The sequence below is a fragment of the Drosophila miranda genome (assembly GCF_003369915.1).
Source record: "Drosophila miranda strain MSH22 chromosome Y unlocalized genomic scaffold, D.miranda_PacBio2.1 Contig_Y1_pilon, whole genome shotgun sequence".
NCBI classification, from domain to species: Eukaryota; Metazoa; Arthropoda; class Insecta; order Diptera; family Drosophilidae; genus Drosophila; species Drosophila miranda.
The window spans coordinates 53,447,617-53,458,224 of record NW_022881603.1 but is presented as its reverse complement, the minus strand read 5'-3'; the positions used below and the strand labels follow the sequence as shown (position 1 = coordinate 53,458,224).

The following is a 10,608-nucleotide window of genomic DNA, read 5'->3' as shown; positions in this document are numbered from 1 at the left end:
CCAAAACAACTGACTGATGACTATGCGACGGTGTTTGTAGCGTAATTGTATTGTATGCATTATATATTTATGATTTCCATATTTGAAACAGCTGCGGTCAACATCTACGACATCATTGGGCCCAACGATCAGCGTAAGACAATAACGCCGGAGTGAGTAATTATGTACAGCAAAAAGTAGTTTGGTCAAAAGAGCCTATTAACTTGAAAGTGTAGATATGCATACAGTGTATAATGATTCAAACCCGTCTGCTCAGTGTGTATAATGCACCCCAGTCTGATCTAGCTTTTGTTTACGATTTCGATTCTTATTCTCTCGTTTATATATATATATATATATCTATACCCTAATGTTTTTCATGCTTTAAAATAATGAATTTATAACTAAACTTATATGATAATTAGGATTAAGGAAATATTACCCACAAATTAGAAGCTAAGTCAATTGTTGTGTTTCTACAACTGCAACGTAATGAATATTGAAATTGAAGTCTCACATTATATTAAAATATGAATCTTTTTGGATTGGAATGAATCTTTAAAATCATAAAAATGGCCTGTCGAGTATCCGTGCCAGGATCTTATAAAATGTGGTAAACCTTAGAAAAGGATTGATCAAGGGACAATGCAAGTACTCGAACGCAATGTCATGGTAGGGAGGGTACAGAAGAGAGGGACAATCAACACCTAGGTTCTCTCTAAATAGAAATGGTTCAGTAGGGCTTTTTTTTTTGGCGTGTCGGCGCTATCAGTATTTCAGTTTCCTTTGTTTTATATAATCACTTATAGTTCCCGTAAAGTGCACTAATTAAATGTAGTGGAGTACGATAGTACAATTAGGCGAGGAAGAACCCCGACCATCCGGCGAGCTAGACCCGAGCCTAGCAAGAGTGCACACGACCAACCCTATTTGTACGCCGTCCTTAAGTCAGTCATGGTCATCTGCTGATACCGAGGGCCTATATATCTGTTTACATATATATATATTTAAACTCTGGTACACTACATCTTTCAAGCGGAAGTCATAGCAATCAGGGAGCCTCTAGACTGCCTACAAGCGGCTGCCGTCACGGCAACCAAGCTAAACATTTATAGCGACAGCCAGGCTGCGATCAAATCGCTAAGCGCGATTTCCTCGAACTCGGCCACCGTGCCTTACGGCCGCAAATCTCTGCACGAGATGGCTCAGCAATTTGCTATTAGCCTGATTTGGGTCCCGGGCCACCGGGACATCGAGGGCAACTGTATAGCGGACGAGCTGGCCAGATCTGGCACTACAATCCCCCTTCTCCAAGACAAGGAGGATATCTGTATGCCAATGGCCACCTGTAAGCTCATTATAAGGGAGCAATAAAAGCGACTAAACAACGATATGTGGCAAACAGTGCCACGATGTCGCACAACTCGGCAAACATGGCCGACCATGGACATGACCCCCTCCGAGCTCCTCATGTTAAGCAGGAAAAGGTGCAGCATAGTCACACGTTCCCTCACGGGACACTGGCTAATAGGCACCCACGCTAACAGGCTGGGGGCCCCACATAACGATTTTTGTCGCAGCTGTAGAGACGAGGAAGAGGGGGAGACAGTGGAACATCTGTTCTGCTCCTGCCCAGCTCTCAGCAGAAGAAGGCTACAGCACCTGGGCTCAGCCTTTCTACACGACATCTCAGAGATGTCCAAACTATGTCCCAGGAGGATAGCGAACTTTGTGAGAGCATCTGGATGGGATAATTGCTGACAGGAAGTCTCACAACGCAGGAAGGAAATGATTCTATGCGGTATCACAACGGGCCGAAACCGGCCTAAGTGTGACGGGTTCCGAGCGAGCCCGGCAGCCGCCTCAACCTAACCTAACCTGCGTCATGAAGGAAGATAGTTCTACGACCAAGCTTCGCGTCGTTTTTGATGGATCCGCTTCAACCTCATCTGGATATTCCCTGAACGACGTTTTAATGGCTGGTCCCGTAATCCAACCCAAACTGTTTCATATTCTTGCTCTATTTCGGTCATACGCCGTTGCGATTACGGGAGATATCTGTAAGATGTATCGTTGTGTAAGAGTCTCGACCGAGGATAGCAACTTGCTGTGTATTCTGTGGAGAAACTCCAGGGAAGAAGACTTGCGTGTGTTTCAATTGGACACCGTTACTTATGGGACGAAGCCTGCCTCCTATCTATCTGTGCGAGCGATGCATCAGTTGGCAATAGACGAGCAGATGGCGTTTCCAGTTGGAGCTGAAATCCTTCGCCGTGACTTCTACGTGGATGACTTGATATCTGGAGCCAGCTCGCAGGAGGAGGCTATCCGGATTCGGGAGCAAACTACTGGAATTTTGTCTAGAGGTCAGTTCAGATTGAGGAAATGGGGTTCGAACGTCCCTGCTGTGCTGGATGGAGTTCCGGAAGAGGACAAGGAAACATTTTTGAAGTTCGACGATGGCAGCCATGTGACTAAAACTTTAGGACTTGCGTGGGATCCGGTTTCTGATCTACTATTATTTTCGTTCTCGGCCCTTCAATCTTCTTTGAATTCCTGCTGGCGCTCTGTTTTGACATCCATAATTGGTCCCGTAATTACTAAATCCAAAATCTTTCTTCAGCGTTTGTGCCAAGAGAAGTTGTCCTGGGATGAAAGCCTTCCAGTCGCACTGAACACCGAGTGGCAGGAAATATGCACCAGTTTTGGTCAGACTCGTCGACTTGAATTTCCTCGGCTTGTGCTTCTTCCAGACTCTACGCTGGAAATTCACGGATTTTGCGATGCCAGCATCGAGGCTTATGGTGCATGCATTTACGTCGTGTCCAAGGGTCAGCATTTCAGCAGTCACTTACTTTGTGCCAAATCTCGTGTGGCTCCTTTGAAGACACTTACAGTACCAAAGTTGGAGCTTTGTGGAGCGGAGTTGCTGGCTAGGCTCATATCTGAGATAGCTGGAATGAATGTATTCAAGGGAAGGTGTTACTGTTGGTGTGATTCTGCCGTTGCGCTCTCTTGGATTCGGGAGGAGCCATCAAGATTTAATATTTTTGTTGCAAATAGAGTGTCAACGATTCAGGAAATGACCGAAAAAATGGAATGGCGCTATGTTCCCACAGCTTTAAACCCAGCCGACATTCTGTCTCGAGGGGCTCATCCGACTGAGCTGAATGAGTCACCTCTTTGGGCTCATGGTCCTCCATTTCTTTGCGGCTCCTCAGATGACTGGCCACCCACTGTGCTACCAGATAAGCCAGCCCTTAAACTTCGTCGGAAGGCTCTTCTGGTCAAATTGCACTACATGGACATTATTGCTGATTCCAAGTATGCGAATTCATTTGCTTCTTTGCAACGCGTTTTCGGATACATTCACAAGTTTTGCAACTCACGGCAGTGATTAATTCAAGACCTTTAGTTTCAATTTCAGAGAGCCCTGCCGATCTAGATGTTCTAACTCCAGCGCATTTCTTGAATGGTGGCCCTCCTGCTTCGTTCGCTGAGCCTGACGTCACGCAGCTAAACTTCGATCGCCTGGACGGCTGGCAGCGCGTTTCGTACCTGCAGCAGCTCTTTTGGTCCCGGTGGAAGGAGGAGTACATAACGTCACTGCAGCAGCGCTCAAAGTGGCGCACTGCGAAGCCTAGTTTAGCAGTCGCAGATTTGGTTCTTGTCAAGGATGAGAATCTTCCTCCCATGAAGTGGCCACTGGCGAGAGTGGTCGAGCTTTTGCCTGGACGAGATGGCGTTGCCCGAGTTGCTGTGCTGAAGACGTCATCTGGAATCACCAAGCGCGCCCCTTAAAGATGCTGTTGAAAGTCAGGCTTCCAACGGGGGGAGTATGTCGGGTCAAGCAGCTTAAATATTTTAAATTATTGCGAGTGGTGCGGCCCAAAGGAAATGCATTTTGGTGTTGTCGTTTCCAATGCCCCCACTGCAAAGATCATTTGCTACCGCATATGCGCATGCAGCGGAATTCTTTCGTCTCCTTATGTCGCAATCTCTCGGACTCTGCTTAACAGCGTCCCCGAGCAGCTCTAACGCTCTCGGCTATCATACGCTCTCGCTCGCGTTGGGCCCGGCAATTTGGCCCGTCAGCCCTTGCATGGGCAGTCTTGAGCTAATCGTCGCAGCTATTAGACTAACATCCTCGCATCAATATTTCGCCCCAATCATCCCCATATGTACATACGCGATAAGTTGGTTTACATATGCAAATAAATTGTGAATTATAAACAGCCTCTCGACTTTCATTAACTTCAAACTGCAACAGTTGTTAAAAACGCTTAATAGCTTAACAGTTATAGTATATACATATGTGAGCTCCAAGAGAAGGGGGAATAAAATTCCACTCCAGACTCCGTATACTCTGTGATTTCGACTGGTTTCCGTAGATGAAGCAAATGTTTAAGAGTTTAAGGGCAATTTGTGTTTTCCGAAGCTTTTCGCAATAAGTATAGATTACATTGACTACATCAATATTTCTGAAAGTAGTGCTCTTAATTGCTAGGGTCAGATGCGACTGAGAGAGGAGTTGCTCACTTTTGAAATCGTTTGCTGTTAAGTTTTTTTGTTAATTATTGTGATATTACGCCATTCTGTCAACCGATGTCTTAGTAAGACTTTGGGTCGAGCTTCAGCTTGGACAAACAATGAAGTTGTTTGTCAATTGCTTGGGCAAATACTCGTACTCAGGTGGAAAAACAAATACCAGAATGGTGAAGAGGTTAAGATGGGAGACAAGAAAATATCAAATAAAGGGCCAATTAAGGAAGGTGATTGTGCGATTCTGTTTATCTTATCAACGACAAATTTTGACCCCAGGGGCGTCATTTACAATCCTCAATTTGTTTGCATACTAAAGCAACATTAGCCGAAGAGCTACCTACAAAAGAGAAGACGATGTTTCCTGATTCCCAATTCGTAGGCTATTGATAAACAATCAGTGGGGGAATATTCAAATTAGCCAGGTCTCATGTGTGATTAGCCGATTTCTCACACATTTCAAGCATCAAAGCAGACAGCAGACAGAACGGAACAGAACAGAACAGAACACAACAGAGCGGAGAAGACGTTGAGCTGACGGCTGGAGGGATCAGATCCCACAGAAGAAGCCGCCTTGAAATTTACGAAAAGAGCCGCCTATAAATCGCAAGATTTCAGCACTGCCCAGGGCTTTATCTAAAGCTCCATTCGGAACAGTATTCAAAACATAAAGCGTAACCGATTGATTGCTAATTGATATTGATGTGTCGATTATTTTATGATTATTCTTTATGATCGTTAAATTTTGATGTACCAAAAGGCGAGCGAGATCGAACACCAAACTTGATTCAAATTTGTAGATCACTTTGAACAATCAAGCCACTCCCTGAGTACTTCTCAGGCCTTGTCTTACCTTGTCTTCAGTTGGATTGTTATAATTTAATAACTACACCGGGAGGGCAAATTAAGTCTGTTGTTCGGGTACCACAAAAACCACTAAAAGACGCTTTCTTTAATTGCCCCCAAAACGAAGATTTGGTTTTTATTTTTCGAGAAACCTGTGGGGTAGCTTTCGGCTGCGGATGTGGCTGTGACTGTGGCTCTGACTGTGGCTCTGCCTCCAGCTGCTGGCCAGCTCCATGGACAGACAGTCATTTGTGTGAAAATCATCGTAGCATGAAGCGTTGTCAAATACCGTTTGTTGCGGGGGTCGGTCCACTCTCATGCTTTTGTTTCGGCCATTTCAAGGTCTGTACAGAAACCGTCTGTTGGGTCAGACCTCCCTCCATTGACCAGAGCAGAGCTCTAACAATGCGGGTTCTGGCATCATTTTCATAGAAACGGCATTAGAAGTTACTCATACGCAGCGTGGGTTGGATAAGATTAACGAAAGCCCACATAGACATAGCTCATCCTCCCCATTCTCACTTGACTCTTTGCAGACAGCAGAATGAGCTCTAACAACTGCGGTTTCATCGATCCGCAGGGCCAGTTGAGCGCAGCCCTCGCTAATCGGGACATATGGGAATTCCACACTGCCCTGGACAGCGGTGCCCAGGCCAATCGCCAGGACGATCGAATGCCTCTCAGGTGGGCTCCTGCATTCAGCTGCTGCTCGAGTACGGAGCCTCTCCGAATTTGGTGGATCAGGGCGAGTTCACGCCTCTCCACCATGTGCTGAAGAATAGAAAGATTGAGGCAGGCACTAAGCTGGAGCTGATCCGACTTTTCCTGAAACAACCACAGTTGGACATTGACAGCTATCGGAACGGGCAGGTACGCCAGATGCTGAGGGATCAGTATCCGGAACTGCCGTTGCCGGAGCTGCGCGAGGCCGGAGCAGAGATCGACTGCGAGCGACTCCTCCGCACGCTGCGGGACGGAGACGAGAACCAGTTCAAGCAACAGTTCGCGAAGTACCACCAGAACGTCAGCGGAAACGCAGACAACCAATGCAATGCAAACCAGGAGGAGTATCAGTCCCTGCTGGCGGAGAGTATAAAGCGGGGCAAGCAGCGAGCCTTTGAGGCCATCCTCGAGACAGGCATCAACATTAATCCTTCAAAATTGAGCGACATCAGCCCCGTGGAGTTGGCCGTAATCTGGGGCAACCACAGGGCGCTAGAGAAGCTGTTGAAGCATCCGCAGCTGAGGCTGACATCGCATTTCAAGCTGCTGAACGCGGTTATCAGTCGCCTGGGTGAGCAGCCACTGGACGACTTCTGTGACCACCAGCGCTGCTTCCAGCTGCTGCTCGAGAGCGATCGTGTGGACATCAATGAGGCGGACAAGGCTGGCCTGGTGCCACTCTCCTATGCGGTCAAGTATCGCAACACAAAGGTGGCACAGGAGCTTCTACGGCAGGGAGCGTACATCGGGTCGAGAAGCGCGTTCGGAGATCTTCCCATACAGGAGATGGACCCGAAAGTGCTGGAGGAGCACTTCGATTCCTGCATCACCACCAACGGGGAGAAGCCCGGTGACCAGAGTTTCGAGATCATCATTAACTACAAGAATCTGATGAGACGCCAGCGAGAGCCCGGGCAGTCGGACAAGCGGAGCATTGGCCATCTTCACCAATTGGAGGACGAGATGACTCCAATCGCATACATCGCCGATTCCAAGGAGCTGCGTTACCTGCTGCAGCACCCGCTAATCTCGAGTTTCCTCTTCCTCAAGTGGCACCGCCTCTCGGTGATCTTCTATCTGAACTTTCTACTTTACTCTCTCTTCACTGCCTCCATTATCACGCATACGCTCCTTAAGTTCCACGAAAGCGACCACACGGGCCTGACTGCCCTCTTCGGCCTGTTCTCTTGGATAGGGATTGTGTATCTCATGATCCGAGAGGTCATACAGCTTGCCATGTCGCCGCTGCTGTACTTCAGGTCCATCACGAAGCTGATGGAGGTGGCTCTCATTGTCTTGTCGATCCTAACCTGCATGGAAGCCAGCTACGACAAGGAGACGCAGCGCATACTGGCCGTCTTCACCATTCTGCTGGTGTCCGTGGAGTTCTGCCTGCTGGTTGGCTCCCTGCCAGTACTCTCAATTTCGACGCACATGCTCATGCTGCGCGCCGTCTCCAGCAGCTTCATCAAGAGCTTTGCTCTCTACTCGATCTTTGTGCTTACGTTTAGTCTGTGCTTCTACATACTGTTTGGCAAGCCCCAGGTGGATTCCTCCTCTCCGAAGGACAGCACGCCAGAGCCAGCAAAGGAGGTAGAAGATGATGGTCACTTCAACACATTCTCCGTGCCCATCGAGGCGCTCATCAAGACGATTGTGATGCTCACGGGAGTTTGACAGCGTCTACACTTACCTGATCTTCCTGCTCTTTGTGTTCTTCATGACCATTGTGCTGTTCAATCTCCTGAATGGTCTGGCTGTCAGCGAAACTCAGGTGGGTTTATATTTCCTTTTCTTCCTCGGTTTTATCCAACTGTTTTCTCCCCTCTCTTTTCCCACAGGCCATCAAGGCCCAGGCGGAACTGAACGGCGCCATTGTCCGCACCAATCTGCTGACCCGCTACGAGCAAGTTCTCACTGGCCGATATGGACCATTTGCGAATCGCTGGGCTGTGAACAAGCTTGAATTGAAAGAGTGTCGGCACTTCGGTGTGCCAAAGATACTAATCTTTACCCCTTGAATCAGCTCGTGTTGATTTTTCTGCCGTGCATTGCACTTTTGAGCTCAGGTCCTAAACGAGAGTCACACACCACACACATGCACATTATTATCATTATCATCATCATTATGATGATGACTGTGAGCGAACGAATGCTGATGAAGCCTCATTGTCAATGTCGAAAGTTATGGGATTGGTTAAGGAAACCCAAGGTGGGATATGAAAAGTATTGCGTTCTGCTCTGGCATAGGATCCCAGCTTTAATATTAGGGGGATTCCCCTTCCAAGCAACGATGCGACAATCAACGGACATTGATTAACAACTGTACATATGCATCTACAGTGGGTACACAGCAAGGCAGGCACGATTAGATACAGGCCAGCGCCGAGCAGCGTAGACACCCATTACCCTGCCACCCTCCGAGGGAAACAGAGAGCGATGAAGGGGGATCTGTGTGTGCGTATCCAATGAATTAATATTTCATTCTAGAACGCAGTTGTCTGCGTTAGTTGGGCACACACACACATAGTACATATATGCTGGCAGCGTTGCCATTCAATCCACTCGACGGCTGATGCACGCCAGTAGCCCCCGCTGGAAACTTCCGCAGATTCTGGAACGCAGAGGATGCGGGCTATCGGCGACAGGGGAATACTACTAAGCAGAAAGAGAAGGCGAGTTCATATTATTGCCAATTTAATGCAAGAAAAATAAAGAGAGTGCAGTGGGCGATGCCAAAGGCAGAAGAAAGAAAGGCCGTAAACCAAAAGAAGAAGGCCTGTCTCGCTCTCTCTCGTGGGAACTGACTTTGAATTTCGAATATTTCGGTATCTATTTTCATTGCGGCCAAAAACGGAGAGACGATCCGTGTATTGCGATGCCAGCATCAACGAAAATAGATGCCCAAATGGAAGTGCAAACATCTCTGAGGGGAGGGGTGGAGTGTCGGGCGTGTGGCCGTGTATCTTCTGTCAGTGTGTGATTGGATACTGCTTTGCTGCTCGATGGCTGCCCCTAGAGCACGAGGTGCAGGCGTATCTGGAACACCAGCTGCTCGACGGTCTTCTTCAGGAGCGCCGCCAGGGACAGGATGAATCCCAGGAGGCTGAGGGAGAACAGCCAGGGCGTGGTCATGAGCACGGCAAAGAAGACGAGCGTCTCGTCGCCCCGGGCATTGTCCATGCGCCACAGCAACTGGCGCTGGATGGTGCGCAGCTTGAACTTGCTGTTCCACAATCGGTAGCGCTTCGAGCCGACGGTTTCGTTGAAGCCCACGGTCTTCTCGACCAGCCAGAACACCGCGGAGCACAGCAGTTGCAGCACCAGCAGCACGACCTTGACCACAGCGGTCTCCAAGACGAGGTGGTACAAGGCCACCATGCGCTGACGGTGCTCCGGCTGCATTGTGAAGAGCACGACTGCGCCGAGGGACTCCAGCGGGGAGACCCTGGGGGAAGTGCCGTCGGAGAGCTCCTCCCACTCCGAGTCCGACTCGGTGCGCTCTATCGAGCTGAACTCGCTCTGGCTCTGACAGGTCTGGCTCTGACAGGAGCACGACTCCTCCTCTTGGTCCTCCTCGGTGGGCATCGAGTAGTCGCCCTCGTAGTCGCCCTCGTAGTCGCCCTCGTAGCGGCAGTCGGAGTACTCTTCGTGGGGGTCGTCGTAGTAGTCTCCGCGGCTGTCGGGAGAAGCGCCGCCTGTCCAGAGGGAGCTCAACACGGGCGGTGGTCCCATCGAAGCCATCTGTGGCACAGCATTGAATCTGCAGTGGAGCCGGGGGTAAGTTATGTCCTGGGGGGAAGGGGAGTCTGGGCTGCTGCCGCTCACCCATCTGAATCCCCCATCGGAGGGAAGGTGGGGGGGTGAGCGTGACCTATTGGACCCATTGAGCGGGACAGCAGAGGACTGGTGTGGATTTGGCCTAGAAAGGGCATCGCATTGAGTCCATTCTTGTCGGCGGAACCTTCGGGGGGGACCTGCAGCCCCGGCTGCTGCTGCTGCTGCTGGTCGGTAAAGACGAAGGATCCCATGGATCCGAAAATACCCGCGAGCGGGTGAATGGGAAACGTGGATTGTTAATAGTTGGATTCATCTTATTCCAGCACCTGTGAGGAAATATTCGTTCATGGGCTTTGTTTTGTATTTGTATTTTTATTTACTTTATGTTCCCTGTGCTTTCGATATTTGCTGCCGTTCTCTGTGTTGTGCCGCTCTCTCCAGATATTCGTACTGAATGATTTCCAGAGCCAGTTCTGAACGGCTCCAAGTGATAGTTCAGGGCCCACTTCGATGTTGTGTTTCGAATCACAGGTCAGGTGACGTACTTTCCCTGGGCAGAGCTGCGACTTGCAATAGTTGCTCGGCTTTGTTGGTTTGGGATAGGACTTGCGATAAATACCATGCCACCATACTCCTTGGTGTGGCCGAAATGTTGGCTACCATTCTGGGATTAAGGAGTTAAGGGTTAAGGGTTAAGGAGAGTAGTGGTGGTGGGGGGGGGGGGGGGGGGAAGGGTAT

General features: G+C 49.2%; 1 protein-coding gene and 1 pseudogene across 1 annotated transcript; one reads left to right on the top strand and one right to left on the bottom strand.

Moving 5' to 3' along the window:
• Positions 1–6,063: 6,063 nt before the first annotated feature.
• LOC117191733 lies at positions 6,064–8,111 on the top strand (annotated as a pseudogene).
• A 982-nt stretch (positions 8,112–9,093) lies between these two features.
• On the bottom strand, positions 9,094–9,953 carry LOC117190425. The gene is made up of 2 exons (XM_033395505.1): positions 9,919–9,953; positions 9,094–9,853 (listed from the first exon to the last, which is right to left on the bottom strand). The coding sequence occupies exons 1-2, from the start codon at positions 9,933–9,935 to the stop codon at positions 9,106–9,108; spliced, it is 765 nt and encodes a 254-aa protein (XP_033251396.1). The 5' UTR covers positions 9,936–9,953; the 3' UTR covers positions 9,094–9,105.
• Positions 9,954–10,608: the final 655 nt, after the last annotated feature.